Source organism: Protopterus annectens, chromosome 3.part1 (assembly GCF_019279795.1).
Source record: "Protopterus annectens isolate FY-2018-M chromosome 3.part1, PAN1.0, whole genome shotgun sequence".
Classification (NCBI taxonomy): Eukaryota; Metazoa; Chordata; order Ceratodontiformes; family Protopteridae; genus Protopterus; species Protopterus annectens.
In genome coordinates, this window is record NC_056732.1 from 1,509,474,540 (window position 1) to 1,509,495,765 (window position 21,226).

General features: G+C 40.4%; 1 protein-coding gene across 4 annotated transcripts in view; it reads left to right on the forward strand.

The window, feature by feature from the left end:
* Positions 1-21,226, forward strand: part of SLC4A2 (solute carrier family 4 member 2) — a 2,370,566-nt gene that overhangs the window by 1,922,881 nt on the left and 426,459 nt on the right. For all 4 annotated transcript variants that reach the window (XM_044067584.1, XM_044067586.1, XM_044067587.1 and 1 more), the window contains one exon: positions 10,525-10,741. In XM_044067584.1, the coding sequence (XP_043923519.1) occupies positions 10,525-10,741 (217 nt within the window). The remainder of the gene's footprint in view (positions 1-10,524; positions 10,742-21,226) is intronic.

A 21,226-nucleotide genomic window follows, 5' to 3' on the forward strand; every position in this document is an offset into this window, starting at 1 on the left:
TGCATGAGCTCTTTTACCAAAGTAGATTAATTGTTTGGACTGAAGAATGGTTCTCCATATCCATAGATCATCTAAAGAAAAACTATTCGCATCAAATTCCATTGACCAGCTCATTTCTTTTTGTAGACGTAACCATTTGTAATAATGGAAAACCAAGGTGTTGTGGTAGCAATTGGTGCAGTTGCATCTCACTATGTGGACCCCTGGTTTGAGACTGTGTTGGATATACCTGCCTATTTGTAGTTTGCATAGGTTTCTTTTTCGTCCCATAGGTCAGAGACATGATGATATGATTACTGGCAATGCTAAGTTGTCCTTGGGTATGCATGTATTTCTGCTTTATGATAAAATCGTATCCCATCTAGAGCTGGATCTTGCTTTATATCTTCTGATTGGGGGGAGTTGGATTTTGTCTGTCCATGACTGTAAGCTGGAGGAAAGGCAAGTACAGGAAATGGCCTAGTGAATTTGAGTAATTGAAAGTCGACCTGTTAAAGCAGAAACCAAGCTCGTTTGTATGCATCTGTCAATTTGTTGTACTTTTATGTAAATGGGCAGATGCGTTTGTTAGCCAAGCCCAAACACTCTAAAAATTGTCACAGTGAAACTGTCAGTATAACAGTGGAGACCTTCCTCAGATGATCCTTTCTTGTAGTCAGCTTGGCTGGTCAGCTTTGCAAACCCTGAGACTGAGGGCAGGCTCACCATATGCCAAGGTGTGATGTGTGACATCATGCTGTCCTTCTTTAGATCGCTGTTGTAATATTCCAGTACTTTTAGGTTATCTTAACAAAACAACCTGACATCCAGCCAGAGTACCAAAGCCAAAAACTCTCATGTGCTTATACATCCCTCATATGACCTAATCCCATGGACTTAGGGGTACATAAGTGGATGTAGGACATTAAAATCTACAGACTAACTTACCAGAGACTCCAAGTCTGAATTACCTCCGTTTCCAGACAAGTCAACCTGAGTGTCTGCTGTCTCCCTCCCTCACTTGGTCCGCAAATTTCCTTTGTCAGAAACGTTAACTTTGTCTCTTCCAGTGTGGGATTTCAGCACTGCAGACAAATGGATTTTGTCTGTCATTCAACAAGGTTACAAGATGTTTTAGAAAGTCCTATGCCTGTGAAGTATTCTTCCCAAGCAAATCCACCTTCTTCCCGGTGTCGTACAGGGTCTGCTCTTGATCAGGGCACCATATAGTCTCAGTCCCACACAAGCACTTGTAGACCAATTCTGACCTGTCCCACCTCAACACTTTTGGAGGTGCAGTCTTTCAAGATGCTCTCCCTGCAAACTCTTCTTCCCTTCATCCTTCCTCAAGCCTTTCTGGTCTCCCTAGAATTGAAGGATTCATATCTATCTCCACATTCCAGTTCATCTCATCTGCAGAAAATTCTTCAGGTCTTATGCTTGTTCATTACACTTTGAGTTCCCTGCTTTAATGATTTATCTACTGCTCCCAGGGTTTTCACAGAATGCCTTTCCCTAGATGTCACTTCTTGCAGAACTCAGGGAATTCAAATTTTCTCCATACTGCACAGTCTTCTAATACAGGCTACCTTATGTCTAGGAGTGAAATTGTGAACCTGAGATGTAAAGAGACTGGGTTTCACCCTCATCCTCTCAAAATATTCTCTGAATCCCTCATGGGATCTAGTTTTCCTGAGTTGCAGACTGGATACTCAGCTTGACAGCCTTTCTTCCCTAGGGGAAGTTCAGTCCCTACTCCCCCTTAAGTTTCCAAGGGAGATTCTAAGAACCCTGGGTTGCATGGCAGCAACCATTCTTGTGGCGTTTTTTTTTTTTTTTTTTGCCAAGCTATGCATGAGAAAGATCCAGTGGTACCTGAAATCTCTTTGGTCTCAGCTAAATCCTTCTACCCTTTCTGAACAAAGAATTAATGCAGTGGAATGCTCAAATCCAGCTAAATCTGACCTCTTTCATTTCATCCAGTTACTCCCATCCAGGAACTCCATATAGATGCAACAGACCTGGTTTGGGAGACCTGGGTAGGCTCTTCTGTTTAGAGTGAGTAGTCTCCAAAACCGAGGAAGGAACACCTTAGTGTGGAAGGACTGAGGGCTGTCATTCAAACCCTTCATGTGTTTTTTTTTTAATTTATGGACCTCAGGATCTCCCAGGATTTTCATAGACAACACCACAGTGATGTGATATATCAACAAGTGTGGGTTTAAAGTCTTGCCAACTATGTAGGCTATTTCTTCTGGCATCGGATCAAACTATAAGGGCAGATCTGTCCATACAGGCTGTATGCATTCCATCCAATGACAGTGTACTAGCAGATTCTCTTGTATCTTCAAATGAAAAAGTGTTTCTGTCTTGTCATCAATAGAATGAGAACCCTTTCTAGATGGGGGTTTCAGCAATCTGTCCTTCTTGTGTGAGCTACTCAAAACAGACTAGCCTGTCTGCCATTTATGTCTGCTTGCCAGTTAATTTCCCTCTTGCTCTCAAGAATTGAAGTTAAGTAGTTCCTAAAGGGCATCCTTCACTTGAATCCACCTAAGAGGGCTATCCTTACCCAGGATCTCAGCTACATCTTGTAAAAACATAATCCTACCACCCTTTGAACCAATGGCTTCTGCCTCCCTAAAATGTTGTATTTGGAAAACTGTTTCACTGGTGGCCCTTACATGTGCCAGGAAAGTTTCTGATCTTCAAGCCCTTATGGCTTCCCCTCCTTTCCATATCTTCCGTACGTATAGGGTCTTTCTCAGACTTAACCTTTCTTTTGTGCCCAAGTTGGTCAATGAATTGTGTCTCAGTAAGGGTATACATTTACCTACCTTCTTTACAAACCCATATAACATAGGTGAAAGACTTCTGCACTCACGAGATCTGTGCAGACCGCTAAGATTTATCTTGCTAGACTAGTATAGACATTAGAATAACAGATCAGTTTTTCGTTTTTTTTTTCGAAAGGCAACTTGGGCAACCTGTTCTGCAAACAAACAATTTCCAGTTGGATGTCAAAATCCATCTCTTTTTGGTTATTCCTACCAGAGCAAATCCCTCTTTGTAAAAACACATCCCACCAGAGCAGTGTCCTCTTGTGCCTTCTTCAAGGCCATTAACTTCAGAGCCATTCTGGAAGCAGCCACCTGGTCTTCTGTACATGCCCTTCACTAAACACTGCAGAGTAGATGCTTTTTCTAGATCAAGGGCTTTGTTTATTTGAGCCATACTCCTTAGATTAATAGACAGCTCTCCTGTCCCCAGTCTATCCACCCTTGACTACTTTTAAACTGTGGGAATCACCCAACAGTATTGTAATACTGCAGAGGTGATTTAAGGAAGGATATAGTACGGTTCTCTAAGAATAAAATAAGTGGAAAAACAAACCGTAAAGTCTAAACCAAAATCCAAAAAAACGGCTGTGTCAGCATACAGGGTGTATATCCAAAGTAGTTTTTATTACACAAGCGCTTTCACCCTAACTTAATTGTAGGGCTTTTTCAAGTGTTAAAACAGTATCACTGTCTGTTAGCAATCTTTAAATACCTGAGTTCAAAAAATGGCGCCAAAAAAGACATGTTAAATTTAAAGTGAAAGCACACATTTAAAATCACAGAATGTAATCATTCAAAAATAAAAGTAAAACACATTAATGTCCACTTTAATTAATGTGTTTTACTTTTATTTTTGAATGATTACATTCTGTGATTTTAAATGTGTGCTAACAGACAGTGATACTGTTTTAACACTTGAAAAAGCCCTACAATTAAGTTAGGGTGAAAGCGCTTGTGTAATTTTATGCAATAAAAACTACTTTGAATATGCACCCTGTACGCTGGCAGCCGTTTTTCACGGTTCTCTAAGAACTTAACAGTAGATGTCCTACTGATCACAGTTATAGTATTACACCCGTCCCTACTCCCCCCTCCCCTGTTGGTATTTATCTCTGTGCATCCCATCGACTGAGTGGGAGCAGTTTCTTCCTTGTTGTAGTTTCTCAGACTTCTCCAGGGTCTCTTGGCTTAGTCTGAAGATCTTGCGCTTCTATGTTCACTTATGTACCCCTGTGCCTACAGGCTTAGGACATACGCCAGATGTAGAGTATATGAAAAGGTTTGGTTTTGGAAACCCAGCCAGAAATCATGCTACCTCTGTGAGAAATCCCAGCAGTATTAGAATACTGCAACAGTGAGCCATAGGACAACTACTGTTTTTGTAAGTTCTTATACAGCTGTACTTTACTAGGAAGGCATGGCGATCCCCTGATTCCACCTGCCCTTTTCTGCTGCTTGCACAGTTTGATATCATGGAAATGTTTTTAGTTTTGATGCCTGATGCATCAGAAACCATCTGTGTGTTCATGTGGCCTCTAAATCATAAGCCAAGCCCTGCAGCAGTACTATCTCTGCAACATGCGAGGGGAGTATAACCCAAGTCCTACCGTAAGCCACAGATAGACACTTGAGAAAGGAGCTTCTGTTCTTTTCTACCTCTTGGAGAATATCTGTAGTTGAATATATCCTAAGTGCAGATCAGTAGGAGCATCCGGGCACAGCCAAAGCCAAAAGAATATGAGAGCAGACAACTGTTGCACCTTTCTGGAAACGTGTTTGTTTTTGTGATGTGGTTCCTTCATATCATGTCTTTTCCCTTGATTAGAGAGATTTTAGCTTTTTTGGCCATCCCCAACTGCTACACATGAAGGGTTTGATAGAGCTGCAACTACCTTTAAGAGGTGACTTGGGATAGTTAAATTAGCCCAGAGAAACCCCTTGTCACTTGGATAGAGCATGTTTGCAATTGGTCTGATCCACGGATGCAACCCCTTGAATCACATTGGTAGTAGTGCCGATAGTAGTATTGGGTAGTTTAGTGAGTGATTTTTCTTGTAGTGTGTTAAGTGGTGCATTTATTGCCTGAGGGTGACTCATCAGGAGACCTTTTACTCCATTTGTGAGGGTTTTAATACTCGTGCTGTCAACGAGAGGAGGACCAAGCTGGTTCTCAAGGGCATCCTTCCAGCCAGCACTTCTTCATCTGCTTCTTCCCTTTAACCTGAAGGACCATAAACCAGCTAAAGGGAATCATAAGAAGTCTGCCCCTCATCAGCTCCAGTGCCTCCTCCTGAACCGTCTGATCCGAAAGTCCCAAGACTTTGGGTTCCCTGACGACCTCAGCACCAGTATCGGCAATGACTCCTCAGACCCAATCGCCTTCAGTGCCCACCTCAGGCTCCATCTCCAGCTGTTAGTATTACCAGTCCATTTTTGTTCAAGGGGGCTCCCTCAGGGCGAATGGCTTCCCTCTTCACCCTCCACCTCACTGGAGTTCTCACCAAAGTCTTCCCTTTCTCTGCCCTGGGTCAGGGCTTCTTTTGTTTGACCTCGAGCAGCAGATCCCTTGCCACCTAAATGAAACCTCTAAGTCTTCATCGGTGGCTTTGTTTACTCAGTCGTTAGGGTTGGTGGACTATCTAAAAGCATCAAATGTGGAGCAGCTAATTAGGTCCTTCATGCAGTTAGACCTTATCCCTTTGGCTCTAGGCTCCCTCCCGGGAACCTTGGCTTCCTCCCTCAGGCCCCTTGGAGTCTGAGGTTATCAGGGCTGATTGTGTTGTTTTCTGTGTGGTCTGATCTGACAGCATGGGCAATTTCTGCTCTGACCCCAACCATGGTCTTAGCTTCCCTAACTCCAGGTGTGTCTGAGCCAAGTGGGCCTCTGAGCTGACGTTTCAAAGCAAGCTTCTCCTGTCAGGTTAGACTATTCCTGCTTCAGGCTCATCCCTTCTGCTCCAGGCATCCGCTTTCAATAGCTCTGCACCTGTCTTAGTGTTGTGGCAGAGTTCCCCCTGGTTTCTGACACTTCCATTTGTTCCTAGGATCCCAGGATCATCTGTTTCAGTTGGCCAGCTGCTGCCTCCACCTTTGATGTCATGGAGAGGTTTTTCTCAAGTAAGAAGGATTAGTCAGTTACAGCCGGTGCCTCCTCCCTCACATCTGTGCCTGCAACTGCTCATCATTTTGATTTGGGACAGTTTACTCCTGCTGGTCTCCAATCTGTTCCTCTGGCTGGGGCCCCTGCCTCTTTCCATTTCCCACAGACTCTCTGAAGCAGGAAGTTTCCTGTAAGAGGTGGTGCAAAAGGAGTTTCTGGTAAGAGGCTGTGCAAAAGGAAGCACTTGGACTCCCTCGAGGAAGGAGAGGGGTCCCCTATGTCTCTGTGAGATAATGCCTCCCTCTGGTGATCTTTTGGAGCATCTTTGCTTTCCAGGGGTTTGACCACTGAAGCCCCTTCTCCAAAGGAGTTAGATTTTCTTGGCGGCCTTTAGAGTAAGCCTGTCAGTGCTCTGGGTGATTCTCCTTCCTGACGTAATTATTGATCTGGTGTCTCAGAGGGCGTGGAAAGAACTTGATGTGATGGAAACAGTCCCCCAAGAAGCCGGATAAAATTTTCACCCCTTGCAAGGATCAGCCTCCTTGGAGTAAGGGTCCAGCTGTCAAGGTGGCCGCCACCAGTAAAAAAGACATTTCAGAGCAGAACTGCATTCCTCAAATAGTGAATCTCAGGTGTTGGACAATTTGGGGAAGTGCTGTTATGCCTCAGCTACATTTACTTTGAGGGCTCATAACTATCTTTTTCACTTGCTCAATGCGATATAGTATCAGAAATGTCAAGTAATATCAAGACACAGCGGTCCCTGGAGGCCCAGAAGAGACTGGAGACTCAGTTGTTTACTCTTCAGTCTACTGCCAATGTTTCTATGAAGCTCATTTCCATTGTGGCCAGTGGAACATCCTGAGCTGCTGGCACCTGCATTGCTATGCGTCACCATATTTAGATTAGGTTGTGTAACTTTGCAAACTGCTTCAAGGCATCCTTTATCAACACCTCCTTTGATGGCTCCTCACTCTTCAGTCCTAAGATTAAAGACACTTTCTCTAGGAGTGGGCAAACGACTTTTTTAGGAAGTTGCAGCAGTCTTTCCAGGATCCTCCTCATGAAGGTTCTCCCCATGGCACGGCGACAGGGTATAACTACAATGGATGCTGCCCCAGTGGCATTGGCAGACCAGAGAACCAGGTCCCTGTCAACACATGGGTGTTGAGTCCTATCAAGAGGCTGTAATATTCTATTGTTAAAAATTTCACATTTCAATCCCAAACATCTCCTGGGTGTTCCACCCTGTCAGCGACAGCAGACAGCCATAGAAATTCAGAAGCTGCTTGAAAATAGTCATCCAAGAGGTCCCACCAGACCAACGAATTTCTGGGGTTTACTCAAGATTCTTTTCGGTACCAAAGAGCAAGGATTTTGGGCCAGACTTAGATTTGAGCAAACTAAATCTGTGAAATAGAGGGGAGTTTCCATTTCACAGGTTCATAAGTCAGTGCTAGGATGGTGATCCAAAGAAACATTAGTAGCTTAGCCACAATATCCAGAATTTCAGGTACCCATTGATAGTACTGATTTTGTACTTCATTTCGACCTTTCAAGGAGGGTTTGTGAGGCCAGACCCAGGGTGTATTTAAAATTGCCCATCTATTCATTCCGGTTACAGTTGGAGGTCCAGAAGCTACCTTGCTTTATAACGAAATGGTCTATTCTATAAAAGAGGGCATCTCAAATAAGACATGCATTTGACTGTCTTGGTGAGAAACCTGCAGTCTCTCTCAGGGTGAGTTATAGGATTAGACAGGTACATACCAAAGGGGCTATTTATACTCTGTTTAGGGCCTGATGAGCAGGGAGTCGAGAGTGATAATGTCCTTAGAGCTGGAAGAAATACCCCTGGTTATTATTCTGGCAAGGTAAAAGGATTTCTGAACAGTGGCAGATATAAGATGATAAAACTATTGTCCATTGTCAACAAACGTGCCCAGGTCCCTAATGGTTGAGGTAACTTTCAAAGGGGTTGTCACTTATGTGGTAGGCCATGGGTGCCCAGTTTTGCTCAAGGACACACTGCTCCATTTCTTGGCATTTAGTTTTGGGCTGTGGTCCAGGCACCACTTATTTGGTACAGATTAGTCCCGCCTGAAGAATTTGGATGGCAGATGAGTTAATGACAGCTTCTGGACAGCCACAAACCTTTGATGTCAGCTTTCATATCACAGAAGTGAATACCAAAAAGAAGTGGGCCTAGGACCACTGGTAACTACTACTTTTCTAACAGAACATGCCTCCCACACTAATAGATTGGATTCTGTTAGTTAGCTAATTTGCTATTCAGTGGGTAACATAGGGGTTTGCATTTAGTTTGATTAGTTGTCAACAATGCCAAAATAATGAATGGTATCAAATGTCTTGGCCAGGTCCAAGTAGTTAATGTCGACCAATTTGTTCAACTGTAATGCATTAATGATATGTTCACAGAAGCCCAACAGATTCTGGAGGCGGGATCTGCCTTTAACAGATCGGGTCTGGCCTAGGTTCTGGGCTTGCAGATTGCCATTGTTCTTGTTAACAAATTCCATAGCAATGCTTTCAGTTGTTTTTTTTTTAGATAAGGCTGTTGAGGTTTATAGATGTATTGTTTCCTGGATCAGTATTAGATTCCCCTCTTTTGGAGTGGGATGACTACTACATTTCTCCATTCCTCTGGCATGAATGCAATTGAGAGGCTGAGGCTGAATAAGTTTAGTAGTGAGTCTTCCAGACAGTGTCTGGTGCTGACAAGAAGATACCCTGGAGCATTATCAGGAGCCATGGAGCAAGTGTTTCTGACTTTGAAGAGAGCATTCTGGATCCCCATCTGCAGAGGGGATTGTGTGGGTGTACTTTTAAGTCTGGGAGAGTTAGAGCAGGAGATATAGGAGTAAAGTTATAGATGAATTTGTCCACTATATAGGTTGGCTGTGTCCTCAGAGGACAGGCAAGTGGTGGTGCTGTGTATTAGCTCTGAGCATTAATGAGAGTTACCTCTAAAGTTTCTGTCAAAGCTGATGAACTATTTGAGGTTGTTCTTAACAAAGGTAGCATTCTCAATACATATTTCATTTGGAGGATTTTATTTTATTTGAGGTCTTTGTTTTCTTTGAGCTCATCTGTAGAGGATGGGGGTATCAAATTTGGTTTTACAGTTTGAGTTTCTTCCTGTTACTGTATAGTTTTATACTGGGTTCCACCACCATAGTGGTTTATTCCTGAATTTGGCATTGTGTTTGGGTCTTATGGGGACAGATGCCTTGATGCATGCTTTGAAGTAGACATGGATATATCCACAAATGTGGCAGTATGTGAGATAGTGTCATTGAGGAGAGCACTTACATTTCATCAGGTCATCAGTTAGTTTGGATTAGGCTTCCCTGACAGTAGTCTCTAAATTCGCAAGAGTTTTGTGATAAGATTTTACTGTAATGGTAAGTGTTACCAAACGGTGGCCACATTTGACCAGTGAAGTGGCAACTGTAAGCATTGAACTAGGGTGGCAGTATTAGTGAGAACATGGTCCAATAGTTGTGATCCTGTAGTTGAGACTTGAACCAATTTTTCTAAGGAGCTGGCAGTAATGAAGTCCAGGAATCTTTTTGTGTATTTGCGGTGGGTGTAGTTTTCCCAGTTAATGGAGGCAGAGTTTTAGTCTAGCAACAAAATAGTATTAGGCTTATTAGAGAGCGATGTCAGTTTGTTTAGATTTGCCTCATGGGCAGCAGGTGGTATGGAGGGGGTATGGTAGTTGGGTATGATGTGGTATAGCTCTGCTTACTATGATAAAAAGGCTGTTGAGAAGTTCCAGGTCATTATCTTGGATTAATAGCCTGGATTTGGGCAGACATTCCCCCTCCAGTAACAGTGTAATTTTTCCAGTTAGGGTCTAAGAGTGGTAGTAACTGAAATCTTGTCTTTGGGGGTTGTTCTTGCTGTTCTGAAACTGTTTCAGTGACTACACAAACATCTGTATTTTTCATGCGTTAAGGAACCCTGTAAAGAGTGAAGTTTCTTGCTCAGGCTTCTGTTGTTGAGCAGTGCTATCTTTACGTGGTTTTGATTAGCTATGTAGGCAATTGGGGAAGACTGACTTTGCATAAAAAGTCACTATGGGGAGAGGAAAAGGTCCTGGTCAGTATAAGGAAACCATGAGGAGAGAGGTGCAGGCCATCCCTAGCAAAGCAGCTAGGGTTATCGATAATCTCCTCCCAGCTGTTGCACTTAGATTTGTCACTTTGACATTGCTGTTGGCATTTTGTCGGTTTTTAAAAGCTGCATTTCAGGAATGCTGTAGATGTGTTGGCAGCAGTCCACAGTGAGATCACCTGAAATACTGAGTGGACTGCACAGACCACTATGATTAAATGAATTTTTTATCTGCAGTAGAGAGGAGTGTGATTGTATGTGCGAAAGATGCTCTTTAACGTGGTGAGCAATGTGATGAATGTCAGAATCTGGTGTCCATTCCTCAGTGTAGATGTCTTCTCATTTCCTTCATCCTGATGATAATCCTTATTTGTTGACTATATCCAGACTTGTCAGATTGATAACTGTTGATTTATATATTTATTGTCAGTTTCTCAGAAAATTGTTTTTCTGTCCACTTCACAGCATTTTCACCAGGCTGCCTACCTTGCCGATAACCGGCATGATTTACTGAATGCCATCAATGAGTTTCTGGATTGCAGCATTGTTATTCCACCTTCTGAAGTGCAGGGTGATGAACTGCTGAGGTCCATAGCACATTTCCAGCGAGAGCTGCTTAGAAAGCGAGAAGAACAGGACCTTAAACTGCTGATACCAGAGCCCAAGTCACCAGAAGAGAAAGGTACTAAAGTATTAGTAAAATCAAATTAAGAATTGTAGTTTCTTTGAGCACTTACTGTTATGTAGATTTAATTTAGTACTACATGAGAAATATTTATCCATGTACAACTTGACAGTAACCTGTGAAGCAAATTGATGTCATTCTCATGTTCAAGAAAGTTAAAAATAGCAGGAAGCAACTGAATGTCTTTAAATGTCCAGGGGGATTTAACTGCAGTAGTTGGTGTAAGTGATTTCTTTATACTTGGCTGGTTAATTGGCAGGTGAAGTATGAGGCTTTCACCAGCTATGTAGTATACATAAGTAACAAAGAACCCTTTTGTGCAGTAATTTGGTGTTAAAAAAGAGGTAAGTGACCTTAGCACTGTGCCCACCTGATGAGCCAAGATCAATTAGTCCATGTGCCAGACGATTGGTCTGGGTGGGGGAGGAATAGTAGTGAGGCGTTCCCTTGCTTACTTCTCCTAGGAGAGGTTGCTGAATGGAATAGTTTTGCTAGCAGAATCCCTGATGGAGACCTAAGACTCTGTCTGTCAAGAGCTTAACAGGGGCAGATCCTTCTGGAAGCATCTCATGCTTGTGTGAGTGAAAAAAATTGTCTCCACCTAGCCCACTGCTCACTGACCTGGGCAGTGCTGCTGAGGGATTATAGAAGAAAGAGTAATCCCACTTAAGGCTAGGAGTATGATATGGTTTGGTAAAGATGCCCAGCTCACAGCATGTGGGGAATTGGGAGCTGATATGGGTAAGATTAACTAGGAACATGTATGGACAAGGTTGGGCTTTGAGGAAAAACATTGAAAGCAAAAAAGAAGTGGAATAGGACTTATCTGTTTTACTACCATTAATAATTTTTGGACTTCCGGTATGTTGACAATATAGTGAGCAGCTACTTTGGTACCTCTGCACTGATGGATAGTTACATTACAAAAATTCATTGTCTAAAAGTGCTAATTAATCAATGTTGCAATGAAGCACATCTCCCAGAAAACTGAGCAGAAGGGAAAAAAAGTTGGATTTGGTACTGAATGGAGAAACTAAGAAATAGCTTGGAATATGGCAGAAACAGCTGAAGGGAACCATAACAATAACAGAATGGAAAAAAGATCAGACACACACAGATTTTCAAGGTTAAGTGGAACACTGACAGTCTATATCATAGTAACTAAAAATTAATGAAATTAAAGAAACTTTAAACACACTGATGGATTCTAATCTTTCCCAGACTTCAGGAAGATTAAGAAAACCCTGGCTGAACAAGAGAGAAAATGTGATCTCTCACACGTCAATCAAATTAGAAGACTGTAGGGGAAGAACTTTAAGAATTTCTTTTCAGACTGTATCTGTCAATGGACAGGAATCCTCTTACAGGAGATAAAGTGCACAGGGTAAACGTCCCAGAAGTGAGACCAGTGAAACATCCAAGACCAATTGTTGTCAAATTACTATCCTACCTATTGACAGAAGACATTCTAGTCAAGTTTACAAAAGAAAGAAATAGTTCTGAAGATTGGTGAATCCAGAATCTTTGCAGACAATTAATCTGGCCAGACTGGCAAGCTGGAATGTATTCATTCCCTGCTTTAAAATGCAAGTTACTGAATCTCTGGTTTCAACTTTTGTAACTTGCATTTTTGGGTATTTTACCCTTATGGCATTAAGATATACACAGACCCATAAAAATCATTCAAAGATCTCAGCAGAACAGAAGAGCTAGAGTGTGACAGAGCTGGGACCCTAAGGAAGAGTAAAATGTGCACATGTACCCAAAGAGAGATTTTCACAGAAGTCCAAGATTTTTTTTTAAGAAACTAAGACACATGAAAAAATGTAACTGTGGAAATTGTGAAAGTGTGTTAAGTAAGGAATTAATTGTTTTGCAATGTATGAGTGATTGTTTTAAACAGAAGCTAAAGAAACATTTTGATTTTGATTACTTACACGGTAACAGTGATGTGTAAAACGTCTAATAGTCTTACATAAATTGTTAAAACAGTTAAATCAGTTGTTTTACAGTAGGAGGAGGGAGTAAGGACAGGCATACAATGAAGCTCAATTAATAAGAAATGGTAGGGAGAGGTAACTGGCATAGCTAGGGCATACATGGGTATAATATGCACTTGTAGATTAACTTTGAAAGGCAGTCTGTTCAGTTAAAAGGGAAAAAGAAAGTTAGGCAGTGTGTTTAAAAGGGAAGAAGGGAGTTAGAGATGGACACAGCTGGAAAAAATGAAACTGTAGAGAGTAGTTGTGGTTAGTTAAAAGGTGCAAGCAGATGGATATACTGTAGAATTTAAATTCAAGCCATTTAGACAGCAGATTCCTAATTTAAAAAAACAGAAGCTAGGAATCTGAGATAGACAGTTGACCCTTGGCTTGAGAAATAAGAAAAGTTCACGACTCGTTTGAAGAAATAAGCACGAGTAGCACTATGCTAGTAATAGATGGGAGGGACTAATGAAAAAAGGAAGAGTTTAGAGGGAAACGAACATCTGTTTAAATAAAAGGGAATGGGGATTTCCTGGGCTAGATCAGCCATGACAGACAGACGGAGAAATTGGAAAGGGGTCACTATGGCTGGCTGGCTAGTAAATTAACTAGGCTTGCCTTTTCTGAAAGTAGAAGATGGTTTACGTATTACTTGAGGTGATTAAAGAAACAAAGGGAGAAATGGCAGAGGATTAAAAAAACACTGCAGAAGGTAGGTGAGGCATATGAAAGAGCAAACTAGATAAGACTAAGAAGATATACTTAAGTGAGAAGTAAAACTATTTCAAGCAATGGAAGCGATACATGCTAATTCAAGTGCAGGGATTAAAGAAAAATACAGGTATTTTTAACGTGCAAAGGAATTGTGCACAGATAATAAAGCAGTGCTGGGAGATTTAGAACAAAGATTAAGTACTCTGCAAGTAGGTAAATGGAAATGTAAATAGAATTTTCCATATACTTATGTTTGCTATTACTGGTCTTGGGTTGGGAGACAGAGGAAAATTAAAAAGTTACCATCACAAGACCCACCAATTCTTCCTGAAGTTGAGAGGAGGCAGCAAAAAAAAAAGCTCATCTGGACAGAGGTAACTTATAAATTCCAGGACCTCAGTGTCCTGTTTGGATACAGGACATCATTATTGTTTCTGGAAAACTTGGCTCTATGAATCTATGAAGGGAAAGCAAAGGACAGAAGAAACTGATTTTAATCATTGGGCAAGACAAGTGATAATGAATGTGCTAGGAAAATTTAATAGTGTCTTATAATATATGTAGTCTTGGAATGTAAATGGGATGGTGGAAAGATGTAAAGAAATGTGTTAACATATGTTTTGAGAAGAGAATAGATCATTACACAAGAGAAAGAAAAAGAGCAGTCTGAATATTGATAAAGTATTAACTATTAGTATGGATTAGGAAAAGGTGGAGAAATATATTCTAATAAGGAGAATCAGGGACTTGAAATTACACTATATTCAATATATTTACCCCCAAAAGCTAACCTACAAGAGAGAAAACAGATAGAGTGAAATTGTACCAATCTAAAAAGATGTGCTGGTAAACCAATAGGATCACAATGTCATAGGAGTTACAAGGCAGTTAAGCCTCAAGACCATTTCCTCCTTGCCAGTACCTACCCTTAAGCCTTGCATCCCTTTTCAAGGAGGACCTGGCCAGTCATACCAGGGGTGAATTTATAAATACCCATCAAGTTGTCCATCTTATTTTTAAAGGCAGACATTGTGTCACACTGTCCAACTTAGACAGGAAATTGGTTCCAGAGAAGGGCTAGGTGCTGTGTGACAAATCTGGAGAACATTTGGGTCCCTGGCCCTAATGTTAGGTGGATTGTTTGAGTAGTGGAGGTATAACAGTTCTTGGACAACTGGATCCCCTTATAGCTGTGTAAGCAAGGTGCTGATTGCCTCTAAGGAGTCCATAAGATAGTGAGTACAGCCTCAAAGCCTCCAGTCATTCTTGGTGGTTCAGGTGTTTTAAGCCCATGATCTTTTTAGTTACAAACCTCCATTCCAGTTGCTTGATATGCGTAGTAGGGTGCATCTTAAAGGGGACATCCTAGTCAGTGATGACAAAAGGATTTTCTAACCACCATTACAGTGAGATCCTCCCAAGTACTTAAATCTCTCACAACCTTTTTATTTTAAACAGTGTGTTATTTATAACTATTCTTATTCGCAGGATAGAATATGGACTCCAAATTATGTCTCCATTCCTCCTGTAATGTTCACAAACTTCTAGCAATTGTAATTAAAATGGGGAAGTTTGCACTACTAGCAGATGAATGCATGCATCACTGCCTTGTTCTTCAGAAATTCAAATGGTTGCCAATTCCCAGTTGGGCTGCTCACCCCCTAGGTTCTCTTTTTAAAATCTGTTTACTGCTCACCATTAATGCAGAAATTACCCATTAGAGAGCCAAACTACTGTTAGACATACCCAAGAGGACACTATTTCATTAAAACCTCTTCCAGTGAAAAATCCTCAAAAACAGGACTGGCCACTTGGAACCAACTATGCGCTGATGCAAAAACCATGTAGCCTTTTTTTAGAATTCAAGAAAAGCTGTAAAAGCACACCTGAAAAAAGAAGCTTAGTTTACCCATGTTAGAGACTTTGGCTTGCTTCCTGGCATCTGCTCCTGCTTCAGCTGGCAAAAGGAAAAACATGTAATATTCTGGGCAACTTGAACCCCCTCCCAATATATAACTGTTCTGACTCCAGTGCTCTCTGTTGTAAATATCGTCTGTCTGTGTGCATAGTATTTAGTTAATGAGCAAGCATTAAATATGTCATTGCACATTTACTTTATGTATATTATGTTTCATTCTGCTTGTAGTGTATTTACTGTTTATTACTTTATTTTACACCCAGGTCGTTACTGGAGAGGGTCAGCAGACTAGCTCACCCACCTGCTTAACAAAAGAAATAAAAAATTAACAAACAAGCAAGCTCCTGTTGAAGTTGCCTGTATGTTACTGTAGGACTTGACCACAACTCCCAACTTGCAGTTATCTGCAGACTTAACAGTCATCCTTATTTGGTAAATGTAGATTTGGGAAATGTCATTCTCTTGGAAAATGCACCCCCTGCTCTGACTATGCAGGTCGTGTCTCTAATCATTTGGCTAGCTACCTAATCACATATGGATCAGTTTACAGCTCCTTAAGCATTTGTCATATTTGCATGTGGCATGGCATCGAATGCCTTGGCAAGATCAAGGAAACATTTTGTGAGCAGCTTGCCCATAGTCTGATCCCAGAGTAACCTGCTGAAAGAAGTTCACAAGTTTCATTAGACAAGATCTTCCCAAAAAAAGCCAAACTGCTGGGGGTCGAGTTTAAGATTTTTTGATGTCATAGTTAATTAAGCCAGTTATGATACATTCCATGGCTTTGAATACAAAATTTGTTAGACTGAGAGATCTGTTATCCCCAGGGTTTATGGTGGGGCCACTCTTTTGGAGTGGCATCACAACATCTGTGTGCCATAACTGTGGAACAAAGCTAATTGCTAGGCTTACATTAAAGAGGCTGAGGAATGGGTCTGTTAATTGGACAGCCAGGTATGTTGTTGGGCACCATGGATGAGGTGTTCTTTGTTTTGGGGAGTACTTCAGTATATGTTTTTAGTGGTGGTTGGTGGCTTGATTCCACCAGTGTTTATTGGGCTTGGAATAATTGTCTGAGGTGAAGCTTGCACTGAATTTGTTTGCAAGTATGTTAACAATAGCCACTAGATTGGAGTAGGTAGTACTGTTAGGTGTAATGTGTTGAGTACTGTTAAATGTTTCTTATTTTCCTGACGTATCTAAAGAAGGTTTGTACTTGTTTTTGTCTTCCATAGCTAGTCTGAGTCCATGGGTTGCCCTTTTTTTTTTTTTATGTCCATTTTTAGTTTTTTACCTATCTGTTTCACATTCACCTTATATTTTTTATTTATTTTTTGTTCTGCTGTTCAAGTTAAGGAGTTTCTTCTTTTATTATTATATAGTTTATTAATGTTTATGGACCAGCACTCTAGTTTGCTTTTAAACTTCTCCATTCTCTTGGATCTCGTTGGGACTGCCATATGGATACCTTTGCCCATGTGTGAGTAGAAATTACCTGCATTACTCTTTGCAGTATTAACATTATGGGTGATACTGCTATACTTGAATTTGGAGACTTCATCACAGAATTTCATAAGATTTCAGTGTTGTTCTTGAATGCTGTTTTTGATGGAGAAGGTTACTAGTTTGTGGTCTGACTTGACCAGAGAGGGGGATAACTTGGGGATGGTACATACAGATGCTATGTTTTTTAAGACCAGGTCAAGCATATTCTGTCTGTCCTCTAGTAGGCTTTGTAGCAATCCAGTTCAGGGAATTCTTGTTTATAAGATCTACCAATTTTTGTGCATATCCTGTGTTGATGGTACAGGTCTCCCAGGTATTAATTGAGTAGTTAAAATTGCCTAGAATAGCTATGTTCCTACTTAAGAGGAGCTGAAGAATATTTATGGATGTATTCTTTTCTAGAGATAGAGTGCATCCTGTAGCATGCTATGATCTGATGGCTGATCCTTTTTTAGTGTGATTTCTCATCCCACCACTGTAAGTCACTGAAACAATTAGGGTGGCTGGAACTCCCCCACCATCTCTCATTCACCCAACTAAATACTGTGCACAAAGTAATCTACAGACCCACAGACTGTCCTGCTCTCTCTACTCTACTTGCCAAATACCATCCCAGAAGGCATCTAAGATCTGAAAATCATCTACTTCTAAAAGTCGATAAGCCCATCTTACCTGCTGGTCAACTGCTTTATTCCTTCACCGTCGCCAAACTATGGAACTCACTTCCACCTTCTATAAGAAACACAGGCAGCACCACCACCCTCAAACAAATACTGAAAAATCATCTCAACTCTTCCTGGCTATGTTCCTGCTCTATAACCTAACCTCTTCACTCTCCTTATATGATTATTAAACTCCTTTGTCTTTTGCTACTAGTGACTGATGATACTTTCTCCATATTTATTTTTGTCTTCACTTGTTGATACTGGTACAATAATACAGATTAATATAAATTCATTGAATTCTGCTTTAATGTATATTTTCTGTATATATTACTGTAATCAAACAAGCTAGATTCCTGCTTTTATGTATATATTCTGTATATGTTACTATATTTACTATCTGTAACACTGTTGTTTATATTTTTTCTGCATCTCATTGGAGCTTTTCTCCCCGGGCCTCCACTGAAAATGGGCTCTTTTAGGCCCAGTGGACTTTCCAGGTAAACAAATGCAATAAAATAAAAATAAATAACCTGAATGTCTGTAAATTCCACTTGTGGGACCATGGGTATGTGTCTTGAGGTAATGCGGTCTCTAACAAATATGGTACACCGGTACACTTTCCATGTGGTCTAAATGAGTGGTAAGCACAAAACCCAGGTTACCAAGGGAGTGTTTTCTGGGCTGTTAAACCAGGTTTCTGTAGCAACACATACATGACTATGCTGCAAATGCAGGAGGCCCACAGGGTCTGGCAGTTTGTTATTTAGACTTCTGTCATTAAGTAGACACTGCTTAATATGGTCCATTGTTTGCTTTATTATTGAAGTTATGTTGGGAGGTCCATCAGCTGGAGTGTGCTTAAACAGACACAATGGGGCAGAAAAAGCTTTTGCCTGTATGCAGAAGCCTTAGAATGAGAGGTGCAAACTGTCCTGGTGAAGGAAGTGCAGTTATCACTCATCTCATCCCATGCTGATAAATACTGGATCTCCCTAGAATGGCACCAGGTGTTTATCTAATTATTAAAACCAATCATCTTTTCTTTATACTTCAGCATATTTTTTTTAAACAAGAAGCATCTTTATTAAATGATTACATATGACATAAGCAGTCATACATTTATTTAAATGAAAACAAAACCATATTGATATAATTGTAGTTGCAACATTATACATCAGTTGTAATCTTGCCAGTCATTCTCAGTCAAACATTATGTAGCTCATTCTAATCCTGCCTTCTTTTAAACCTTGTTCCTCTTCTGCATATATTGTTCCCACAGTTCCCTTTTTTCCTATATAATTTGTTCCTACCCTTTTCTAAAAATCCCAATTTCAGTTGTTTTGTCTCTGTTATTATATTTACTACTTCTAGTAAAGTTGTTTTAGACTTTGATTTCCATTTTCTAGTAATTGCTTTTTTGGCAGCCACCATAATTTGACTCAGGAAAACCTTAATATGCTTAGGCCATTCTAATTCTGTATCATAACTCAAAAAATAATTTCCTAAGTTACACCAATGTGCTCCACCAGTAGCTCTGACAGTGCAGTCTGCAGGGAATCTTTAAAGTCTGCCAACTCATTACTCTACTAGAAAATATGTTCCCAGACACCTTTTTCTTCCACATCATACCTCTAACATTTGGTGTCTACCAGAGGAAAAATTCTTTGCAGTCTACTTGGGGTATAAACATACCTATTAGACTCTTCCAAGCAAAGATCCTAAATCTTTTAGACTTTGTTGCATATTTCGGAGATGTACATATAATTCCCATCATTGTTTCTTTGTGACTTGCTTATCCAGCCTCTCCTCCTAATCCTTTCTAACCTCCTCTAATTGCTTCTTATAGTTATCATGCAATATTTTTTGTGCTGTACTAATTATTCATTTTTTTAACAGTAGCTTCTGTTCTAGATTCTACTAAAAACTCTACCAGTGCTGTTCTTTCACTTTGGATCCCCCTATGTCTTTCTCTTTGCGTATACTCCATCAGTCCTTGATGGGAAAGGCAATCTCTGTCCTGCAGGCCAAATAAATTCTTGGCCTCTTCCCATTCTATTAACTTTCCTTCTCTAATTATTTGCTCCTGATACCTTGGTTCCTTTACAAGTTTTTTACAATAAATTACAGCCCTCTCTTGTTGCAGTCATCCCTATCAGCAGAATCTTTCTCTATTCCCATGTTGGCTTTAAGGATCTGCATCAAAAATCTCAGTCTCTCCTTGTTTCTTGAGCTTCCCCTCTGTTTCATTGTCATCTCTTTCCACTTTGAATTATAGTTTTCTGCTTGTGTGCTATGTATAGGAGCCTTAACTGTGTAGCACTGAAATACCCCTTCAAATTGGATAATCTCAAACCACTTTGTTCAGATGGAAGAATCAGCTTTTCCCACTTGACTTTTGCAGTCTTCCCCTTCCAGATCAAATCCTTCGGTTCTTTATTAATTGCTATCCACAACTTCTCTGTTTGATAAAAATATGCCTGAGCCGTGTATAAAACTAAAGGGACTAAAAATATTTTAACTGCTTGTATCTTTCTGTCCATAAACTTGTAACAGAGCTTCCATTTTCTTCAATTTTTGTATTGTCTTTTGTTTAGTCTCTTCCCACATATCCTTAGCTGCCACACCAGAATCCTTTTTAATCCATACTCCTAAGTAATTCATTTCATGTCCCCATAAATATGGATATTGCTGAACCAATTTTTGTGTGGGTACATAACTTACAGCTATTGCCTTTGTTTTAGCTTTATTAATTTTGTATCCTGAAGAGATCTGAAACTGCCTCAAAATGTTCCAGAACATTAAAATGTCCTTTTCTGGTTTTGCCAGTTGTAAAATATCATCTGCAAACGGAGCCGGCTTTTCATGACTACCATACCAATTATTTTTTCCTTGAATTTTAGTTTCTCATTTTCTTTGCCAGTGTTTCTAATGTAGTGCAAGGGGAAACAATACTCCTTCCGGGTTCCTCTGTTCAAACAGAAATTATCAGAGAGAAACCCACCTACTTTAATTTTCACCTCCGATCCCACATGTATCATCCTAATCAACCTTATAATTTTACCAGGGAATGCAAATGCTTCCATTGCTCTGCTCATAAAATCCCAGCTTCCTCTTTCAAGTGCTTTCTCTGCATCAAGACCCACAAACAACAGTGGTATTTTCTTACATTCTGTTTCCATCTGGATAGTCAGTGTTCTGTTAATGTTGTCAAATGTTTGCCTCCCTTCCACAAAACCATGCTGATCCATACCTATCAATTTTGGCATTACATTTGTCATTCTTTTAGCCATTATAGACATGAACACTTTATAATCATGATTTAGGATTGAAATGGGCCTGTATGAAGCTGGATCTGATGAGTCTTTACCCTCTTTAGGTATTACAGCCAGCACTGCTTTCTTCCAGGAAGTTGGTGATTCTTCTCATCTTAAAATACTGCTAACAAAACCTTCCAGATCATTATCAATTTTTTCCTTTCTAGCTTTCAAACTTACACAGAATACCATCTGTTCCTGGAGACTTTCCTGTAGATTGGTTATACATCACCATTTTTATCTCCTCTCCTCCTATCCTATTCGTAATTGAGCATCATCTACCTCTATCCTTGGCATATGTATTTCTTCCATAAACATTTCCATTTGTACCGTCTCTTCATGTCCATATTGCTCTGCTTAATACAGTCTTTAATGAAATA